Below are 23,456 nucleotides of genomic sequence, written 5' to 3' on the forward strand. Positions count from 1 at the left end.
AAGCAGGCAAGAATACCAGCATCCTTTGTTCAACTGATCATTCAGCCACACTTCATTTATGATTAAGAATAGTATTTTTATTTCATGTCCAAAAAAATTCACCCCTTTACCCTGATCTTTTATTTCTTCTCAGTTACCACCTTCCAGTACATATAGTTTACTTACCTATTATATTTATCGCACATTGCCTTGTGTCCTCTGCAGGATGTAAACTCATGAGGGCAGAGGTTTTTTTCTCTTCGTGCCTAACATAGTACTTGGCACATAGTAGGTACTAAGTACATATTTGTCAGATGAAGGAATGAATGAATAAATGAGTGAATGAAGAAATACAGAGATTTTCAGTAATGGTCCTGAAACCTGTCTGATAATTAGAACTACCTGATTCTTGGCCTCCATCCCTGAATTTCTGATTTCAGTACACTTCCAAACTATTGGTTGAAGGTACCTTTCTTATCACTTTCTGGTATATCAAATAAATTCAAATTGTCTTCAAATAATATATTTGAGGGGCAGGTATTGGAAGACATTAAATCCATTGTATAGTGAATGCAATCACATATCTTTTTCTAGAAGGTAAATTATGAGTTTTGGTCATTGGTATGTTTATTCCAGTGACCACAGTATCTCTAGATGATGCCCATTTTTCTAAGTTTATTTTAAACCATTTGCATACTAATCATATCAAATTATATATCTTTTATTACAGCCTTTTAAGTGCTTTCACTAACTGAAAAAAAAAGTGCATTAGAAGGCATTTTCCAAAAGTACCTAAATCAGTCTCAGCTTGTATGACAAATAATAAATTTATAAACTGAGTTAAATTTTTATCATGGGCATCAGTGAGTAGAAATAGTCATTAATTAATTACCAAAGAATATATTGCAAATGGTATTGATATTATCAGTAAAATCTGCATGGAAGTCATTGATTATCTATGTCGTATGACAATTTTTATTTGCTATTTATAGTGTGAAATATAGCAACAAGCTATAAAACAAAGGAATCAGAACTGGGCAAATGCTACTTCTCTGAGTCACTTTATTGCCCTCTATGGCTTTTGATCTTAATATATCTGTAAAAATGAAAGTAATATAGAATAGAAGGCATTTTGGAAGGATTTAATACTTTTACTTACATTCTAACTTTCCCATGTGGTGATAAAATGATGATGATGAAGAGGCTGATGAAAAATTTATTGAGTATTCACTTTGTACTTGGCACTTAGTGCTTTCCATGCATTTTACTTTAGTTTTTAACACCATTTTGGATGGTGAATGCCCAAATGTGTCACAATTAGGTAATGGTGCAAACACAACTTTTGATTAATTATTTTTGGTTCTATCCTCTCAATCTGCTAATCTCTTACCATCTCTCCCATAAACAATGGTTTTGCTTCACAAAATGGACTCATCCGCTCTTGGAAATCCCAGCGGGACTACATTTGCTTACCTGCCCCTTAGGTCTTCAATGCCATTCATGTGCTGAACACAATTCCCAAATTAGGAAGATTCCATTTTTTAAAAAGTTGCTGAAAATAAGCATTTGGGGACAGAAAAGAGGGAATTCTAAACACACCTGTTACCCCACAAAGAATTATGTACTGCATCTTTAGCTGTTGTCTGCAAGGACCCCATTTTAACCCGGGTGTTAGAGGATCCTGAGGAAGCCTGGGAAGGTGAGTAGTCTGAGTAAGTGCCTGAGGAAACACTGTTATTCAGACAGTGAGTTTTGTCAACTTCAGATTCATCAGTTGATTCTGAAATGTAAAGGGAAAAAATATTATAGTGCTATGAACACTGACAAGTATAAACAGAAAACCAGTATGAAAAATAGCATACCGGTGAATGTTAGAAATACATATTATAAAATACGTCTATAGACTATGGTGTATCATAATTTACAACTGGTGATTCGTCATGCACATGCATTTGTGGACATTTTCCACATCAGGTTCACAGTGTTACCTTTTTTGTCCTTCCCTAGCAGAACAAGTTTGGGTGGGTACAGAGGGGTCTCAGCTAATGAAGGGTGAAGTTCCCCAATCCTCATTTCATTAGCTGGATGAACAAAAGAATCCTGAGAGATATAATAATACAGGACAAGGAAAGTAAACATTTAAATACTGGTTAACCAAGAAGGCAATATCTTTATTTGGCTCAGATATAATGGGACTCTAGAATCTAGTTCACTGTGGCACGCTAGGAGAAGTGAATCATATGTATGTCTAAGGTAAGCACTAAAATGTTTTTTTTTCCTAATTTAAATGAGTCCATTTATCCCTCAAACATTTTTTGAAAGCTATTTATATGTCTCACACTGTGCGAAGAACTGCAGAGTTTCCAAAGAAAGACAAAATGTCACCCATGCCCTGTGGGGATTTACAGTCTAGTTACGGAGTTAGATATAACTCATAAAACAAGATTGAATTATGATAATATATAAGTAATATATAAGATAGAAGCATGTAAGAGTTCTAAGGGATGAACTCTTTTAGAGTTCTAAGAGGAAAGTATACACTGACAAACTAGATTTTTTTTTGGATTATTAACAAAGTTAGTGCACAATTGGGCCTATTTTAACCACCAATCTCTCTCTCAATGCCTGCTGTTTTCCAAGTGATCATCTCAGTTTCTTTGGTTATGTCATGCCTTCTTCCTAAGATTTCTGGTTTTCTCATGATCAATCTAGGCTGCTAAATCTTCCCTCTAAATTCATTCACTGAGTGTAATGAACAACACTGGTATAAGAATATAACTTTATGACAAATAATCATATTAAAAAAACCAATGGATTTTAAACTTCTGTAGCAAATTTGGAAAACTCAGCGGTGGCCACAGGACTGGAAAAGGACAGTGTTCATTCCAATCCAAAAGAAAGGCAATGACAAAGAATGTTCAAACTATCACACAATTGCATTCATCTCACACACTAGCAAAGTAAAGCTCAAAATTCCCCAAGCCAGAATTCAACAGTAAATGAACCATGAACTTCCAGATGTTCAAGCTGGATTTAGAAAAGGCAGAGGAACTAGAGATCAAATTGGCAACATCCACTGGATCATTCAAAAAGCAAGAGAGTTCCAGAAAAACATCTACTTCTGCTTTATTGACTATGCCAAAGCCTTTGACTGTGTGGATCACAACAAACTGAGGAAAATTCTTGAAGAGGTGGGAATACCAGACCACCTGACCTGCCTTCTGAGAAATCTATGCAGGTCAAGAAGCAACAGTTAGAACTGGACATGCAACAACAGACTGGCTCCAAATTGGGAAAGGAGTATGTCAGGGCTGCATATTTGTTACCCTACTTATTCAGCTTATATGCAGAGTACAGCATGAGAAATGCTGGGTTGGATGAAGCACAAGCTAGAATCAAGATTGCTGGGAGAAATATCAATAATCTCAGATATTCAGATGACACCACCCTTATGGCAGAAAGTGAAAAACTAAAGAGCCTCTTGATGAAAGTGAAAAATGAGAGTGAAAAAGTTGGCTTAAAACTTAACATTCAAAAAACTAAGATCATGGCATCCAGTCCCATCAGTTCATGGCAAATAGGAAAAAAATGGGAACAGTGAGAGGTTTTACATTTTTGGGCTCCGAAATCACTGCAGATGGTGACTGCAGCCATGAAATTAAAAGATGCCTACTCCTTGGAAGAAAAGCTATGACCAACCTAGACAGCATATTAAAAAGCAGACACATTAATTTGCTGACAAAGGTCTGTCTAATCAAATGTATGGTTTTTCCAGTAGTCATGTATGGATGTGAGAGTTGGACTATAAAGAAAGCTGAGCACCAAAGAACGGATGCTTTTGAACTGTGGTGTTAGAGAAGACTCTTGAGAGTCCCTTGGACTGCAAGGAGATTCAACCAGTCCATCCTAAAGGAGATCAGTCCTGAAGACTCATTGGAAAGATTGATGTTGAAGCTGAAACTCCAATATTTTGGCCACCTGATGCAAAGAGCTGACTCACTGGAAAAGACCCTGATGCTGGCAAAGATTGAAGGCAGGAGGAGAAGGGGACGACAGAGAATGAGATGGCTGGATGGCATCACTGACTTGATGGACATGAGTTTGAGTAAACTCTGGGAGTTGCTGATGGATGAGGAAGCCTGTCCATGGGGTAGGAAAGAGTCAGAAATAACTGAGCAACTGAAATGAACTGAATTCAATTTATTATTCCCAATTAACCAGGTAGCAGGAGAACATTAAGAAATGCAAAAATACTAAATTTTTTTTTCTAGGTATAAAAGTGGCTTGTTTATTCTCATGAGTAAGTAGTGATATAAATTTATGCACAATAGTTCTCTTTATGTCTGCTACCCTAGGTAGCTCTCAATTTCAAAATTCAATTGCACACTTCTTTGATTAATAGTCTTTGTGAATTGGGTATTTGTTGCTTGCTGTGATCAAAAAATCAAGTGCCACCCAAAAATCAATGTGAAACAGAATTTAGAATTGTATCCAATGTAATTCCAAGGTTTGAGGTGGTAGGTGGTGTCTAAAAGGTGCACACATTTCATTAGTAAGTAGTTTTGGTTATTTAAGAGTGAAATAAAACTGTTATTTTTTATTTCAGTTTATGTGTGTTGTGTTTCAGTCACTAAGTCATGTCTGACTCTGCGACCCCATGGACTGCAACACGCCAGGCTTGCCTGTCCTTCACTATCTCTCACAGTTTGCTCAAACTCATGTCCGTAGAGTTGGTTTTGTGTACTGTTTCTCAAATAACCACTAAATGGGGCATAAATATTTACTAAGTTGTTCAGACCTAATAATAATAAATAGAACTGTTAGGTATTTCTTGGCTATAACAATTTACTAACCACTGACACTTTTGAGCCGTTGAAATTTTAAGTCTCTTAGACTTTGATTTTATATATAAATAAAATCTGGCTCCTTAAAAACTGTTTCTAAGTCATCCAGTTTACGGTATTCTTGGCCATAGTCTCTGTCTAGATTTACATTAAAACTGTTGGCACAGGGTTGCAAATAGAAAGTGATCAATAACTATATTGATATAACTTTCCTTGTTCATCTTTCTCTGTTGTTTTTACCTTGTTTTTCTTTCTGTTTTCTGATTCTGCCTACCTCTATTTGCTTTTTTCATGGTTTTCCATATTTAACAACATGGATAAATATATCATGTAGTGTGGAAGAGGGTACTCTTCCACATTCTTGGCAGTATGATCTAAATAATGATGATTCAAAAATTGCATACACAGGCAAAACATAAAATAAAAATGCATAATATACACTGACCAGCTAGACACTTCGTTATTCATATTTATTATATCTGAAAGTAGAATAGATAGAGGGTGTGGGTGCTTAGTTGCTCAGTTGTGTCTGGACTATAACCCAACCAGGCTCCCCTGTCTATAGAATTCTCTAAGCAAGAATACTGGAGTATGGCCCCTTAATTTGCGTGCAGTAATTTGAAAAGGGAGGATGATACGGAAAGCAACATCTTCTCATTCTAGGATGTCTAAAAATTGAGGAAAGATCTAGAATTTTGATTTCAGGAAAAATGTTGATATTATCAGTGAAATTTCAAGAGGAAAAGTCTTGTAGAATAATAAAACTAAGAGTGGGGCAAGTCACAGAAATAAATATGAAGCTGAAGGCTGAGCTTCTGTCTTATTTAGCTTGTCTACTATAGCTAATTAGGAAGTTCAGATAGCTAATACCAAGTCACTGTAATGTTTTTTAAGGAGAGCAGGATTAGACTTGTGTTTTGTAAAGATCATAAGCAAGGCAGTGAGGGAGCTTGGGACAAAGTAAGCCAAGAAATTGACAGTTTTTACAGAAATGCAGGACAGAGTTCAAGACCTGAGGAGTATTAGGAGACTCACTCATGAAAATGTATAGGCGTTGGTGATTGTTTGGAAGGGGCATAGAGAAGGGAGAAAGAAGGAAAAAGAAATCAAAATACCTCTCAATTGTCTAGCTTGAGTGAACTGGTAGATAATGGTACCAGCTGAGATCAAGACCAATTATACAGAGGAGAAGTAAGTCTGAAGTGAAAAGATTAAATTTTTTTTTGGATTTGTTAAGTTTGAAGTCCTTGTTGGACAATTTCAAGATTTTTTCTCTACTATCAGGTTATCATTAAATTCATGATCAAAGCTACTTTTTCCTTGCTTCACCTCTTCCATCCAGGTATAAAGCAATTTTAGGATCTATGTATTTTGCTGTAGTAGTTATTCAGCTTATGGATTATCATTACCTTACAGTTATATGATGACAGGAGAGCTAAATATAAAGTGTATGTATGCTTTTGTGTACACACTAGCTCTTAATTTTCCTCCTTTTTATATTATTGCAGTACTTAGATATAAAAGTCTGTTGTTTTGTTATAAAATATCTGTAATATTTTAGAAATGAAAAAGTACATTAATATGGCTCTTATAGGCAAAATAAAGAAGTGGTGAAAATGAATAAGTGGTGCACACCAGGCTTATTTTTGCTTAGGCCTTTTTTTCTCTCTTTGCCTAGAATGCCTTCCTCTGTTTTTGACTTTAAAAGAATCACCCAATCTTGAACATGGAATTCAACCTTAAACACTTCATGTAACTTTTAAAGTGACTGGCAATGATCATGTGTGTCTCCAGTTTCTTAGAGTACTATACTCTCCGTCACAAAGCCAATCATGTTATCACACTTTATATAATATATTCTCTAGTTGCTTCATCTGTCTTAAATTTACCTGGTTAGTCTCTAAATTATTTGGGGACTATTAATACATTTTATATTTCTTTCTCTCACAGTGTTTGGCACAGTGCTAAATGTACAGTTGGTGTTCAATCAGTGCAACAAACTGATGCTTTGAAATGCAGATTTGTAAAAGAGTTTTGTCAACCTAGATATTTAAGCAGCATGTATAGGAATTTCTAGATATACTCATATCAGTTATGTTTCTAATGAAGATAAAAAGATGATAATAAAATTAATTGAAGAGTAGATGAGATAGTACAGAGGTGGCATAAATGTAGTTGAATTCTTTTCAGACCACACAAATTGATAAGGATGAATATTTAATCATTCTAAAATATAGGAATTAAGCTGCATATTACATTCCATAAAGCTAAATTTCAAAGTTATTGCCCCCTTTTTGCTGCTTATAGTAGTGTTTTCTATAAAGGGTGAAACTCAAACACAAAAATATTTTTAAAAATTGGCCCTAAATCTGATCAAGAATTTTAATAAGATCTGCAGAATAATAATAAAAACTTCATTTATACTTTTCCAATGACTCATACAATAAAAGTTAGGGGTAGTCAAAGGAATATCATGAAAATGATTTAACTTACTGACCAGGACTAGCCAGGTGAGTAAACTATTCCTTCTGTGTATTGGAACTTTCGAAGCTGTATTAATGGTTTAAGACCATGAAGGTGTCATTTATTAAATGCAGCCCTCAGAGTTAAAAAGAGTAGACAGATTTATTTATATATTAGGAAAAAATGCACCTAATGAAGATCTGCTCAGTTAAAAAAAATATATCATTTAGTAATTTCAAAAAATCCAAACCACACTGGCAATTACCAATAACCTTGAAATACCTCCACTGTAATCTCCTTTGGGGCTACAGGCCACTTGTGTTCATATTTTTCTTTCACAGTTTGCTCCGTGTTAGCAGTTGGATTTGAATTTTCAACACGCACTCCATGGCTTGGTTTACCCACCAGATTTTGAACAGATTTTACCATATTCTTTAAATCCTCTGGATAAGGAGTTGGATATCGTTTTAGGTTTATTTCAACCTAGAAGTTTATAAAAAGAAATTTAACATAAAAATACCTTCAGCAAGCATGTTCACAAAACTACTCCATTTTATGCGCAGTAGTATAACCAAATGCAATATAGTGAGTGTTGAGCTGGCTGAAAAATTGTGCTGTAGAGTGTTCTTTACACACTCTGCCTCCTAGGGCTTCTCCCCACCCCTGGTCACCCTTCTAGATTAAAAACAATTTTTTGATTTTATCCTGTTTAGACCTACTCTATAAATGGTTGAAATAGCAGTAGGTCAAACACTTAAGTGATTGGTAATCTCTGAAAAATTTAATCAAGTTACTATCAGTTTTATTTATACTTTAGAGGCTATTCTCTGCACTATCTTAATTATTTATAAATAACTTTTGACATTAGAAATATCTTTGAAATATCAATGCAGGTGATGCAATGAGACTCTAAAAGATTTACAAGTAGATTTATCATTTATTGAAAAAATGGGGAGTTGACATTATCTATTAATATCATCAAATATGCACCAGCTCTATGTTAATCAGCATGTTACATCAAAAGATAGGTAGCTAAATCTTGTTAATAACTTAAAGAAACACCTTTAGAGAGGTTTTCATGTTAGCTTTTACCCTAATAAAGTAACATGCATTATAGGTTACATCTTATAATAAAGAGAAAAAAAATTGAGAACTTTGTCTAAGATAGTCTAGGTAAATGTGTAAATTTTGGCTGGTTTTTATTGAGACATTTATTTCCATTCTTGAATTCATTTTTGGCATATGAATCTCACTTTAAGGAATACATGTATATTAATTATTATTCTTCACATTTAATGTAGAGAGAGAAAATATGAGATATTCCATATAGAGTATTCCACCATCAGAGTGCTTAAAATATATTTAAAATGGCATAGATATAAATTATCCAGGCTGATTAAAATGGAGTAAGAGGAAAAATAGGGGCATATTAACTTGGCTTGGTTTATTCTAATAGCCATGTCTTTTTGCATCTGAGTAGAATCAACTTTACAAAATGGAATGATTTATGTGACTGTGGTGAGTATGTGTTTTTAAAAATATGTGTGAGGGTAGTTTAGAAGTGAGCAGAGGTGGAAGAGGAAGAAGAAAGGGAATGAGAGATTAAAAGAGAAAAAGGGTAGGGCACACACATCCCCCCCATACCTATGTAACACATGGAATGTAAGAAACTATGATAGTGGTATATATCTGAGGGTTACAAATATGAATTCAAACACTTTTGCTCATCTGCAGTTTAGCAAACCCACCAACTTTGTTACTCTAGTATATTTTCCTGTGGCTCACTGTCCATATTAAATACTGTCCATATTAAAGACTTCATTGGATGATTTTTAACATTCGCTTCAGTACTAAAATTAAATTATTTTTTCAATTAATGTTTAGAAAGCTTATAAAAAACCAAATAATTTTGTTAGTATAAATATCATCGAAATGTGATTTAATCCTTAATGTGCTGAAACAAGGATGAAGTTAATAATATATAGAAATAAATCTAAAAAAATATAACCCATGAAAAAAATTAGACTGTACCAAAAAAAAGTATAAGTTGTTAGAGTGTAATATAAGTATTTCTCAGGGTACTTTATAATGCATTCTTAAATAAACAAAATGAATGATAGCCATGCTAGACAAAGTCCATTGGGATGCATGCATTCTTGGATCTGCTGTTTAAATTGGTATTAGAAATATTAATCACAAATTCAATCTGAGTTTTAAATTATATTATTGAACTTGTTTAAAAATACTTGATATCAGAGGACTAAAAGTCAAAAAACTACATTTATAAAATTTAAATTATAAAATGATATGCCTAGTATACCAATTAAGAACACCTTTTAATTTTTAATAAGTGGTGGTATATGAATGAAAAGTAATTTTCAAATAAGGCATTAAATTAAAATTCTACACATCTTAAAATATCTTCAGTGTAAAATTACATTTCTAAACTGAATCAAAGGCAAAAAATGGGATGGGACATGTTCTTTCTTAATTGAATTAAATACTTCATTGAATAATGTAATCTAATTTTTGAAGATGCTGTGTCTCTGCTGACACGATTAGATGACTGTTTTCTTATGGCCATGGTGCTGAAACTTTCTGGTTATTTTATAAACAAGTTAATGTTATATTTGGTCACATCACTGAATATATTTGGGTACTTTATCTCTGTAAAAATATTTAAATGTGGAAATTGAGTAGATTTTCCATGAAGCTAAAGAAGTTTGTTTGAGGGTATATCACCTTCATGGGCTCTTTCAAAGCCTTATAAGGGGCCCTACTTATGTATTTACATGGTTATTTTATATTCTTTTCCTTAAAGAAGCTCCTCTCCAAATTGTGGAAAATCATGAGATCTGGAATTGTTCCACCTATACAATAAGGTCCTTGCTTCCCATTTGCTAGTCTACCAGCAGAATTGACTGGAATACCTAAGTTTTACCCCCAACTAGCTATAAGCCACAAATCTGACCAGTTTCTATTTGTGTAAAATAAGTAGATGTAATGATAATATTTAGAGTTAATTCAGAACTCAAATAAGATAAATGTGAAAGTTCTTTGAAAATATACAATTTCTATGCAGAAATTAGATACTATTTCTAGTATCAGATTCTACTTAGGTATTTTTAAAATCTGGAGTCTTTTGGCAATTTAGATCTATTATACATATGTCTAACCATAATATCTAACTAGATCTTTTTCAGGTTGTATGCACCAATATCATTTATTCAATATCTGCCATGTGCCAGGAACTATGCAAAGTGTTTTATAAGGATAAATAATTTATTGTTAGTTATTACTTTATATAAATAATAAAATTTATTATTTACCAAATAGATTTAAATATAAATAATAGTCATAATTAATAACAATTAAAATCTATAATAAATTACATTTCATAACCCATTGTAGTATCTGCCCCTATTTTACAGAAGGAAAACAGGGGTTCAGATGGTGTAAGTTGAAGGTCATACAGCTTTAGGTATCAATGCCCAGATTCAAGCTCAGGTTTTTGACTCCAAAGCTTATGCTTCACAAGTGTTACTTGGCTCAGAGCTATTCTCTGGTATAGGTGCAGCACATATTGTACAATCTTGTGGAAGAAATAGTATAAATCTAAAATGTGAATTTTATTGAGTTAAATAAGATAATGTCAATGTTTAAAACATGAAGTTAATATATTAAAAATGAAAACAGTATTTTATAATTCTGTTATGTTGATAACCTCTCTAAAAGCATATTTTATACCCTTCGATAGATTGTTTTGTCTGTTTTTCAACTCATGTGTGATGTGCTTCTGAAATGAATAAACATGATCATAAATACAATTATATTTATAGTTCAGTAAAGCTCAAATAAAAAAGTAGTTTCTTTATATTTCTAAATATATGTTATAAATATTCCCTTATTCTAATATGGGACACATGTAATAGGTGGTAAAAATTTGTCAGTTATGTTCTTAGTAAAATATTGTCTATATCACTCACCATAAAGTATTTGCTCATTTTACATATACATTTTATTAAAATGCAAGATTTTTACTGAAATGTTATTTTATCTTAATTTTGAAAAATAGAAGTGTTTCACAACATTATATATATCTTAGATCTTAAAAAAAGTGCAGTAAATGCAAATAGTAGCTGCAAGATGTTGGAGACTCCCAAAGATTTGGCAATGAAGAATTAATGTTAACAGTAAGGGATTTAGAAATGATATCACGAATTCATGTAGAAGTATGCTTTTCTTATATAATTATTAAAATATAATTTGATTTGACTGTAAATTCCAGTAAGAGAAATAATAGTTAATGCTTTGGTTGTTAGTTCTTTTAAATATCTTACTCTAGAAATTAATTGGAACATTTTATAGAAAGGAAACCTATAGTAGTTTCAGTTAGGATTCTCAGCTTGCCTTATATTGTAGAAAGAATATAAGCCACAGAATAAGAATCTAGTCCACTATATGTGGATGATAAAGTTTACAAAAAGTAGTGCTCTTCTACTTCCCATTAAGATTTTCTTTTTCATTAAACTCTTAAACACCCCACCTACTGAGATAAGGAAATCCTATTTGCCAGAATTCCCAGGCCAATCTTCTCTTACAGGAATTCTCATTATCTGTACCTTCAAATTAAAGGGAAATTGATGCTTTTCAATAGATGTCCATCTTTGTGCTCAAAATCCACTCTCAGCAAATTTCAATTACAATCTCATGCTGTTTTAAGAATCTAGCTTTAGTTATTCAGTCTCTCCTAGAATTGATATTACAGAAAAATGTGTGTATGTCTGGGGACAATTTAGATTGCATCAGTAGTGTCATCAACATTCTGCCCAACTATTGGTATTCCCACACTTTAAGAGAAAAACCTTGAAAAAAAAAAAAACATAAACAAAAATGAAATACCCAACTCAAAAACCCATGCCAGCTATCCCACCAGTAGGCATCTCATATTGATGTTCCCTCCCCCTCTGACTCAGTTCTTCCCTCCCCATTGCCAAGGTCAATGAACAAAGGTTAAATTGGGATCAAACATTGGCAATTGAAAGGTTTCTAGATGATCAACATTTCTTACCCCACATCATGCAGAACATACCCCATAAACCACTGTTCCAAGGTTGCTTCTACATAGGGGATTCTCCTACCCCAAACACCTAGGCCTACCTGTCTGCCACTTAGAGAGGGAAGAGTGGTAGATTGTGCTGCAACTGGCAATGGAGTACACATGCTCCTTTCCTGCTGGAGGCCACTTATACAACCCCATGCCAGCTGTGGGTCATTCTGGGGGACAGGCATTTCTTGGATCTGCTGATCACACCTGGCCCATGGTGTGCAGCAATCGCCAGACAGTCTGGCAGGTTGGAGAGTAATCCCACGCTGGCCCCTTTCCCAGGGGGCTTGGCAGGAGTGATCCTGTGGGAGAAGGAATCTCCATTTTCTGGGAGAAAGAGGAGCACTGTAGCAAAACTTTCACTTTATCATTTTTCTATTCTTGATTTTTTTTTCATTCTGGGTAATGCATTTAAAACAACCATCAGAAAATTAGTTTTAACTCTGCGTGATAAAACACTACCAGTGTCACACGAAACCAAAGGGTCTCAATTTCTTCACACAATGCAGCATTCATACTACGCTAAGCACACTATAAGTAGGGCATTATACTCTAGTCCATTTGGAAGTTAATGCCGTAGGTTAGCAGTTCCTTTTAAAATTTTGTGTAAATTAAAGGTAAAATGAAAATGGTGCTAAATTTAATGTATATGTAATGAGCCAGAAAAGTATAATTTCATGTAAGATTTCAGCATATTCCATTCATCATGCTTCCATGATGATTTATTTAGATGTTTGCTTATATTCTAATTTGTCCAATAACCAATAGTATTGGAAATACTCAAATTAGTCAAAATCAAGTAGTCTGAGATTTTGGAAACATGTATTATTTCCCCAATATATAAAATAAATCAAATATAAATAAACATAGAGAAAATGTACTCTAAAGTATAATGAACCTACTCTCATTATAATCAAACCTGATCACATAACACACAAACAGGGCTTCTAAATGTCTGTTTGCATTTACTATATTTTATGCTTTCATTGACACATATACCAAAGTATATTAAGTGTACTCTTTTCTTCTTAGAGCCTTTGAATTGTTTTTTTCTTTTTTTAAGGAAGAATTATGTAGTTTTTGACATTCAATGAAATAAAAGAATGAATCAGAGGTCCAGGATAGAATGCATCATCCATTGGTTCCGGATTTAACATATAAAATCCTTACAAGAAGAACTGAAATGTTCTAAAGGTCTTTTTTCTTGTTTTAATTAAAAATGTCTCTTTGGTTATTAGACAGCACTAATCAACCATTCAGAAACATTTTTTTTAAACCCAAATCTTTAACACAATTGTTATTTTGATTTGGGAATCTATTTTGAGTTCTTCACAATGATACAGGTAGGCTTTGTCAATTACAGTAAGGTTCTATGGTGTGCTGGTTCAAGACAAAAGTTCAGAAAATGTGGGAAGGAGGAGACAGAGAAGAACATGTCACACAATCCAGATCTATTAATAGGATGCATATACAATTACTTAGGCAAGTAGTCACCAAGGGTGAGAGCTGTTAGTATCCATGATGGAAAAAGTGCAAAAATAGTATAAAAATGATGAGAGATTCAAGATGTTGCCCTGATGATAAGATGAAGACCTGATGTTAATGTAATTCATATAAATTCTGACATTTTCAAATTTATATAATGGAAAAATATAGATTTTAAAATTCTGACCTTGTTACTTAGATTAGTGCCAATAAAGGATTTTAAAAAATATGCTTTAAGGTGAAAAATTTTAAGGAATTTTCCTTAAGGGATACTACCTGTTATTAGGCATTCACCTAAATTTAAGTGAAAAACTTGTTCTCACACTTAAGAAAATTCATAACGTCTTCTCAAACATTCCAGAAACGTAGAAACCTTCCAAAATTTTAATGCAATGTAATATATCAATCCACTGGCTCTTTCATATATGTGGATTTTGACTTCATACAGTCTGAATGATGCCCTGCCTTGCTCAGTGGTTAACAAAACCATTTCAGTGTTTCAAAGATGTAGTAGTAAGGTATTAGGTGAAGCCCACTACCCAGACTTTTTGTTAGTTTTGTTTTTTCCTTTCTCTCAGCTTGAATCTCTCATGTTGCTATTCTGTAAGATGGGGTGGTTTATGAAATTTGCTCAGTCAGGATGTTGCCTCATTCTGAAGCACAGCAGTGCTTCCAAAATCACATCCTGCTATAAGGAAAAGTACCGCCATGAAACTTGAAGATGTATCTGACCTTCTAGCTGAGGTCAGTCAGTGAGTCCCAAAGTCTATCTGAATAATAACAATGAGCAAACAAAAATAATGACAAGAAAGAGGAAACAAAAATTAAAAGGTTCACCTTAACTTTCCCAGCATTTTCATCATCTTCCTTTTTTTCTTCAAATTCAAAGGCAACAGTCATGCGTTGTTGTCTCTGTTCTTCCCATAGTGTGGGGTTAAAGCTGTCACTGTCTGACTGGAAATCTACAGTTAGATTCCAAAGTGTTACTGTTTTGTTTTTTTTTTACATAAATTGTTATTTAATAGAACTTAGTATACTATGCAAAAAAATGGTGATAGGTGTCTCAAATTAACAGGGAAAAGAAATGGCTTATCAATCTTTAATTTACATGCTGGTTAATGGTAATATCTTCTTTGCAACATTATTGTGAAGTTCACATTAAAAGGCAATAAAAGCACTTTTGTTCAGTTGCTAAGTCATATCCTACTCTTTGTGACTCCATGCACAAAGCACATCAGGTTCCTCTGTCCTCCACTGTCTCCCAGTTTGCTCAAATTCATGTCCAATAAAAGTACTTAATTTAGGCTAAATTCTTTCCCAAAGCATCAACTTCATTATATATAAAACTTTATTGCAAGGAGTTCTGAGAGTTGGTTTTCTGCATGAAAAGTGAAAAAAGTGACTTGCTTAAAGTTCAAGAAAACTTTTCTGTTACCAGCTCTGCTCTCCTCAAAGGAAAACAAAACAAATTAGGCTAATTTCTTAACATCCTATCTTACCTAACTAGGTCTAACCTCATTCCGTGGATCAAATTGGGGATTTAATCTTTGAGGCTAGATCTCAGAAATAACTGGTAAATATGAGACACTTTTCATTTTCTCCTATACCCTTTCAAATGAAATATTCTGTTAATCTAGGGATATTAAAAAAGAATGTAAGTTAAATTGCATGAATAAAACATAATCTTTACTTAAGATTCTTCTTATAACTTATGTAAACATAGTGGATTTTATTTCATAAATTCTAAAAGATCACTTTTACTGAAGCCTGAAAAATACATATGAAACAAGCTTTCCTTTTCCTACTTCTGTAGATCAAAATTTGAAGAAAAATATCCACAAATGATTCATTTTCCTTTTTAAGTAAAAACAAAACAAAAACAAAAACAAAAAACCTAACAACATTTATAGTAATTATTCTGTAAATAAGAACTTCATGAGCAAATAATTTCTTTTAAAAATTGATCTTTTAAATAGGTTGGGTGGATTTAATCCTTGGGTGAATTAAAGTGAATTTGCTCTCTCAAAGTTAGGTCCATGAATCAAGGCAAATTGGAAGTGGTCAAACAGGAGATGGCAAGAGTGAATATTGACATTCTAGGAATCGGTGAACTAAGATGGACTGGAATGGGTGAATTTAACTCAGATTACCATTATATCTACTACTGCGGGCAAGAATCCCTTAGAAGAAATGGAGTAGCATCATAGTCAACAAAAGAGTCCGAAATGCAGTACTTGGATGCAATTTCAAAAACGGCAGAATGATCTCTGTTCTTTTCCAAGGCAAACCATTCAATAGCAAACACCATTTTCCAACAACACAAGAGAAGACTCTACACATGGACATCACCAGATGGTCAACACTGAAATCAGATTGATTATATTTGCAGTCAAAGATGGAGAAGCTCTATACAGTCATCAAAAACAAGACCAGGAGCTGACTGTGGCTCAGATCATGAACTCCTTATTGCCAAATTCAGACTTAAATGAAAGAAAGCAGGGAAAACCGCTAGACCATTTAGGTATGACCTAAATCAAATCCCTTATGATTATACAGTGGAAGTGAGAAGTAGATTTAAGGGCCTAGATCTGATAGATAGAGTGCCTGATGAACTATGGAATGAGGTTTGTGACATTGTACAGGAGACAGGGATCAAGACTATCCCCATGGAAAAGAATGCAAAAAAGCAGTATGGATGTCTGGGGAGGCCTTACAAATAGCTGTAAAAAGAAGAGAAGTGAAAAGCCAAGGAGAAAAGGAAAGATATAAGCATCTGAATGCAGAGTTCCAAAGAATAGCAAGAAGAGATAAGAAAGCCTTCTTCAGCAATCAATGCAAAAAAATAGAGGAAAAGAACAAAATGGGAAGGACTAGAGATCTCGTCAAGAAAATTAGAGATATCGAGGGAACATTTCATGCAAAGATGGGCTTGATAAAGGACAGAAATGGTATGGACCTAACAGAAGCAGAAGATATTAAGAAGAGGTGGCAAGAATACATAGAACTGTACTAAAAAGATATTCATGGCCTGGATAATCACGATGGTGTGATTACTCATCTAGAGCCAGACATCCTGGAATGTGAAGTCAAGTGGGCCTTAGAAAGCATCACTACGAACAAAGCTAGTGGAGGTGATGGAATTCCAGTTGAGCTATTTCAAATCCTGAAAGATGATGCTGTGAAAGTGCTGCACTCAATATGCCAGCAAATGTGGAAAACTCAGCAGTGGCCACAGGATTGGAAAAGGTCAGTTTTCATTCCAATCCCAAAGAAAGGGAATGCCAAAGAATGCTCAAACTACCACACAATTGCACTCATCTCCCATGCTAGTAAAGTAATGCTCAAAATTCTCCAAGCCAGGCTTCAACAATATGTGAACCATGAACTTCCCAATGTTCAAGCTGGTTTTAGAAAAGGCAGAGGAACCAGAGATCAAATAGCCAACATCTGCTGGATCATGGAAAAAGCAAGAGAGTTCCAGAAAAACATCTATTTCTGCTTTATTGACTATGCCAAAGCCTTTGACTGTGTGGATCACAATAAACTGTGGAAAATTCTGAAAAAGATGGGAATACCAGACCACCTAACCTGCCTCTTGAGAAATCTGCATGCAGGTCAGGAAGCAACAGTTAGAACTGGACATGGAACAACAGACTGGTTCCAAATAGGAAAAGGAGTACATCAAGGCTGTATATTGTCACCCTGCTTATTTAACTTCTATGCAGAGTACATCATGAGAAACACTGGACTGGAAGAAACACAAGGTGGAATCAAGATTGCCAGGAGAAATATCAATCACCTCAGATATGCAGATGACACCACCCTTATGGCAGAAAGTGAAGAGGAACTAAAAAGCCTCTTGATGAAAGTGAAAGAGGAGAGTGAAAAAGTTGGCTTAAAGCTCAACATTTGGAAAATGAAGATCATGGCATCTGGTCCCATCACTTCATGTGAAATAGATGGGGAAACAGTGGAAACAGTGTCAGACTTTATTTTGGGGGGCTCCCAAATCACTGCAGATGGTGAGTTCAGCCATGAAATTAAAAGATGCTTACTCCTTGGAAGAAATGTTATGACCAACCTAGATAGCATATTCAAAAGCAGAGACATTACTTTGCCGACTAAGGTCCGTCTAGTCAAGGCTATGGTTTTTCCAGTGGTCATGTATGGATGTGAGAGTTGGACTGTGAAGAAGAAGGCTGAGCATTGAAGAATTGATGCTTTTGAAATGTGGTGTTGGAGAAGACTCTTGAGAGTCCCTTGGACTGCAAGGAGATCCAACCAGTCCATTCTGAAGGAGATCAGCCCTGGGATTTCTTTGGAAGGACTGATGCTAAAGCTGAAACTCCAGTACTTTGGCTACCTCATGAGAATAGTTGACTCATTGGAAAAGACTCTGATGCTGGGAGGGATTGGGGGCAGGAGGAGAAGGGGACGACCGAGGATGAGATGGCTGGATGGCATCACAGACTCAATGGATGTGAGTCTGAGTGAACTCCAGTAGTTGGTGATGGACAGGGAGGCCTGGTGTGCTGCAATTCACGGGGTCGCAAAGAGTCGGACACAACTGAGCGACTGAACTGAACTGAACTGCACAGGCAAGTTTGGCCTTGGAGTACAAAATGAAGCAGAGCAAACGCTAACAGAGTTTTGCCAAGAGAATGCACTGGTCATAGCAAAAACCCTTTTGCAACAACACAAGAGAAGACTCTACACATAGACATCAGCAGATGGTCAACACTGAAATCAGATTGATTATATTCTTTGAAGCCAACAATGGAGAAGCTCTATAGTCAGCAAAAACAAGACCAGGAACTGACTGTGGCTCAGGTCATGAACTCCTTATTGCAAAATTCAGATGTAAATTGAAGAAACTAGGGAAAACCACTAGACCATTCAGGTAAAACCTAAGTCAAATCCCTTATGATTATACAATCAAAGTGACGAATAGATTCAAGACAGACACTGTCTACTCTATCGGGAATATTTCATGCAAAGATGGGCTCATTAAAGGACAGAAGTGGTATGGACCTAACAGAAGCAGAAGATATTAAGAAGAGATGTCAAGAATACACAGAAGAAGTATACAAAATAGATCTTCACAACCCAGGTAATCACAATGGTATGATCACTAACCTAGAGCCAGACATCCTGGAATGTGAACAAAGCTAGTGGAGGTGACGGAATTTCAGTTGACTATTTCAAATCCTAAAAGATGATGCTGTGAAAATGCCAGCAAATTTGGAAAACTCAACGGTGGCCACAGGACTGGAAAAGGTCAGTTTTCATTCCAATCCCAAAGAAAGGCAATGCCAAAGAATGCTCAAACTACCACAGAATTGCACTTATCTAAAATGACAGCAAAGTAATGCTCAAGCTTTTACATGCCAGGCTTCAGTAGTATGTGAACTATGAAATTCTAGATGTTCAAGCTGGTTTTAGAAAAGGTAGAGGAATCAGAAATTAAATTGCCAACATCCACTGGATCATTGAAAAAGCAAGAGAGTACCATAAAACATCTATTTCTGCTTTATTGGCTATGCCTAGAGCCTTTGACTGTGTGGATCACAACAATCTGTGGAAAATTCCTAACGAGATGGGAATACCAGACCATCTGACCTGCCTCCTGGGAAATCTGTATGGAGGTCAGGAAGCGACAGTTAGAACTGGAACAGACTGGTTCCAAATTGGGAAAGGAGTACATCAAGGCTGTATATTGTCACCCTGCTTATTTAACTTATATGCAGAGTACATCCTGAGAAACACTGGGCTGGATGAAGCACAATTGGGATCAAGATTGCCAGGAGAAATATTAATAACTTCAGATATGCAGATGACACCACCCTTATGGCAGAAAGCAAAGAACTAAAGAGCCTCTTGATGAAAGTGAAAGAGGAGAGTGAAAAAGTTGGCTTAAAACTCAACATTCAGAAAACTAAGATCATGGCAACCAGTCCCATCACTTCATGGCAATAGATGGGAAAACGGTGGAAGCAGTGACATTTTATTTTTGGGGGCTCCAAAGTCACTGCAGGTGGTGAGTTCAGCCATGAAATTAAAAGACGCTTACTCCTTGGAAGAAATGTTATGACCAACTAGATGGCATATTAAAAAGCAGAGACATTACTTTGCCAACAAAGGTCTGTCTAGTCAAAGCTATGGTTTTTCCAGTAGTCTTGTATGGATGTGAGAGTTGGACTATAAAGAAACCTGAGTGCCAAAGTATTGATGCTTCTGAACTGTGGTGTTGGAGAAGACTCTTGAGAGCCCCTTGGACTGCAAGGAGATCCAGCCAGTCCATCCTAAAGGAAATCAGTCCTGAATATTCGTTGGAAGGACTGATGCTGAAGCTGAAGCTCCCATACTTTGGCCACCCGATGCGAAGAGTTGACTCATTGGAAAAGACTCTGATGCTGGGAAAGATTGAAGGCAAAAGGAGAAGGGGATAACGGAGTATGAGATGGTTGGATGGCATCACCGACTCAATTAACATGAGTTTGACTAAACTCCAGGAGTTGGTGGTAGCCAGGGAGGTCTGGCGTGCTGCAGTCCATGGGGTCACAAATAGTCTAACATGATTGAGCGACTGAACTGAACTGAGTGTTTAGTTAGAAGTCTTATGTCTGTCAATTCACCAAGATAAGATATTGCTCCTAAGAGTCAATGTTATTTTCATGATAAATATAAAGAGGAAGAGTTATGTTTTTGAAATTTCACTTATTAATAAAATATTATCGTATGGAAGATAAGATCTGTGCTTGGAGTTAGCTCCCAAATCATTTATGTGGCATGCCCATGTGCTAGTATTGGCCAGAGTTAGAATAAAATTAATCCCTGTTATCCATAATCATACAAGTATAGGAGAAATTTCTACGTTTACCTTCATCACCACGAGGTTGCTGGGGAAACATGTAGTTAGTCAATACTCTTTGCTTTGTTTCTGGATGGGCTTCAGTTTGTAAAGGGATAAGGGCTTTGGACTGGAAGCAAAGGATATAAATTAGATTAATATTAGAAATATAAAGAATACTTCGTTTATATAAGATAAAGGTGAATAGTCTGGCCTCACTGTGTTGAATGAACAATTAAAAGAAAAGTAAGGAAAAAATAACAAAAAAATAAAACAAAAGATAAAATAAGACTACTGTAGAGGAATATTTTGAAATTATAAGGGTTTCATAGTGAGATTTTCTTTCTCTTTATTATATTCTTTTTCAAAACCTATTCATCTTTATTGAACAATACCTGTTTTTACCTTGAAGAGACCAAAATGTGTTAAACTGTTTCAACTAAGTAAACTTTTGGTATAGTTCTATATGTTCATTAACTGTTGGCTTAAAAAGGCAAATGGAATTTGCTATTAAGTTCATACTATACAAGATCATCTATGAATTCAATTAAGTTAAAACATAAGCATTTACTTTTAAGAGATTTTTGTAACCAAAGACAAAGTCTACATATACATAAGCAACTCTCCTTGTATCTGATATATCACAAAGAATTTACCTATGGATAATAACATTTAATTCTCTATATTAATTTTATTTCAGAAATACAGTTTTTGAAGGTTTTTAGAACTTTGATTTTAAATACAATATATAAATGTTGAGAATAATGATATTGTTTAATAGTTTATGCTTATTTCATGACATTTATTAATAAGAGTGAAGTACAATGGCAATTTAGGATGCCAACTTGTCTCATGAAACTGAGTCAAAAACACATTAAATCACTGTTCTAAATAAAAGTTAAATGATGCAGCCACTGTTCTGTTCATTCTTCCACAAGAATATAAATCCTAATATTATGGTTTTTTTTTTTTATGGTATAAGACTGTAGAAAAGACTGTTCCATTAGCATAGTTTGTATTGATTCCAGAAATGATTTATTTTATAATGGTATATTGATGATTTGAAAAATCTACAGTTCATTGATGACTTGAATTTGACTGACAATCTAATTTTTTACTTAGTAGATGGGAAGAAAATGCTGTAATGACTGTAGGAATATAAACATTATTCTCACACTTACATAACATTTTGCAGAGGTTTAATTTTTTACAAAAATTGCCCAGTACTTATGTCTGAACAATTCATTTACTGGTAATGTCACTTTTATGCTCAGAAAATAATCACAACAAACTAAATCCAAGAATTTATATTTTGGGGTAGGATATTTTAAAATTTTAAGATTACAAGAAAAAGCCAAAAGAAAACAAAGTATGTCAAAATGGTCTATCACTAGTTTTTGTGGTGGTAAATCAGATGCTTCGACTATATTTATTTTCCAGTTAATAAAATTATTCATTAACACTCAAATTACTGATTCAATTATAATCTAATTTCATAAGTGTAAGAATTAATATCATAGTAATTTCACAGAAAATATTGATAAGAGCAACAAAAGGTATCACAATATTTTTGAATACATATTTAGAATTAAGTTGACTGTAATTAAAAGCATGGAAAAAAAGGAACATGGAGGATAGTAACTCCCTCTTATGGGGATTGCAGTAATGATTTCTTATTCTTTACCTTCAGAGGTATAATTAAAGTACATCCTCTAAGGACATGTATGTATCACCTAGAAAAATGATCATTTTGTGTATTAGATTTCTGAGAAAGAAGTAGACACTAAATTGATGTATTTTAAAGGGATGAGAATTATACTATTGTTTGTCCATAGGAATGGAATATTTATTTGAGTTGTTACCCTTATAAAAATCTCTCCTCCAGGGGATAAAGAATCTATATTTTGTAGCAATTGTTAAAGGTATGTATTGAGAATAAATTAGTAATTCAACATTTCAATTATAGTTCATTTTAATAAACAAAACAAATCAGGTAATAAAAAAATGTTACCTGATTGTCAGAAAGCCACAAAGCCGCAAGCTCCTTCAGTTTGGTAAATGAGAATGGTAAATTCTTCAATCTGCAAAAATAAGAAATTTTTAATAGCATGGGTGAAGATGGATAAAGATCATTTAATGCAGAGTTATTTAAAATACTATAACTTATTTATTTCATTCTTCTCGTCACTTCTTTCTCTTCTGAGTAGCCTGAGGAATCATTTAAAAGTGAAAATCTTGAGAGTACAACTCTTCAAATGATAGAATAAAACCCAGAACTGTTACTATGCTTCGTCAGACCCTCTAAGATCTGGTCCCCTCAAACCTCTCCACAGCTTTTTTGCTACTCTTTTTCGGACAGTCCTGTCAGTGCCACTGGCCTTCAGTTAGCCTATTCCCAGGAATAGCCAAGCTCCTATCTCTGCCTGGAATACTCTTTCTTCCATACTTCACTTAACTAAAGTTCCACAGATTCTCTAGTCAGCTGAAATGCCAGTTTCTGCAAGAAGCTTTTGACTCCTCACTTAAATTTCTTTCCCCAATCTAGTCTCAAAGCACTTTTACTTCATAGACATGTCTCAGTTTGAAATTATCTACAATATTTATTTTTGTAGTTATTTTTATTTTTTTTTTTTACTGTTTAATATCTCTTTAAAACTGTAGACTCTATGAGGGCAAGAGCCATTTCCATCTTATTACTAAATGAATTTACAGCTCTGAATTTTTTTTA

At 34.4% G+C, this 23,456-nt stretch overlaps 1 protein-coding gene across 1 annotated transcript in view; it reads right to left on the reverse strand.

The window, feature by feature from the left end:
• LOC120857009 (leucine-rich repeat-containing protein 7) overlaps positions 1–23,456 on the reverse strand; it is a 156,944-nt gene that overhangs the window by 106,539 nt on the left and 26,949 nt on the right. Inside the window, exons 5-10 of the mRNA XM_040232605.1 lie at positions 22,740–22,809; positions 20,759–20,858; positions 14,716–14,840; positions 7,569–7,769; positions 1,968–2,079; positions 1,579–1,759 (exon numbers count right to left, since the gene is read on the reverse strand). Of these exons, the coding sequence (XP_040088539.1) occupies positions 1,579–1,759; positions 1,968–2,079; positions 7,569–7,769; positions 14,716–14,840; positions 20,759–20,858; positions 22,740–22,809 (789 nt within the window). The remainder of the gene's footprint in view (positions 1–1,578; positions 1,760–1,967; positions 2,080–7,568; positions 7,770–14,715; positions 14,841–20,758; positions 20,859–22,739; positions 22,810–23,456) is intronic.

The sequence above is a fragment of the Oryx dammah genome, unplaced genomic scaffold, assembly GCF_014754425.2.
Source record: "Oryx dammah isolate SB20612 unplaced genomic scaffold, SCBI_Odam_1.1 HiC_scaffold_28, whole genome shotgun sequence".
NCBI classification, from domain to species: domain Eukaryota; kingdom Metazoa; phylum Chordata; class Mammalia; order Artiodactyla; family Bovidae; genus Oryx; species Oryx dammah.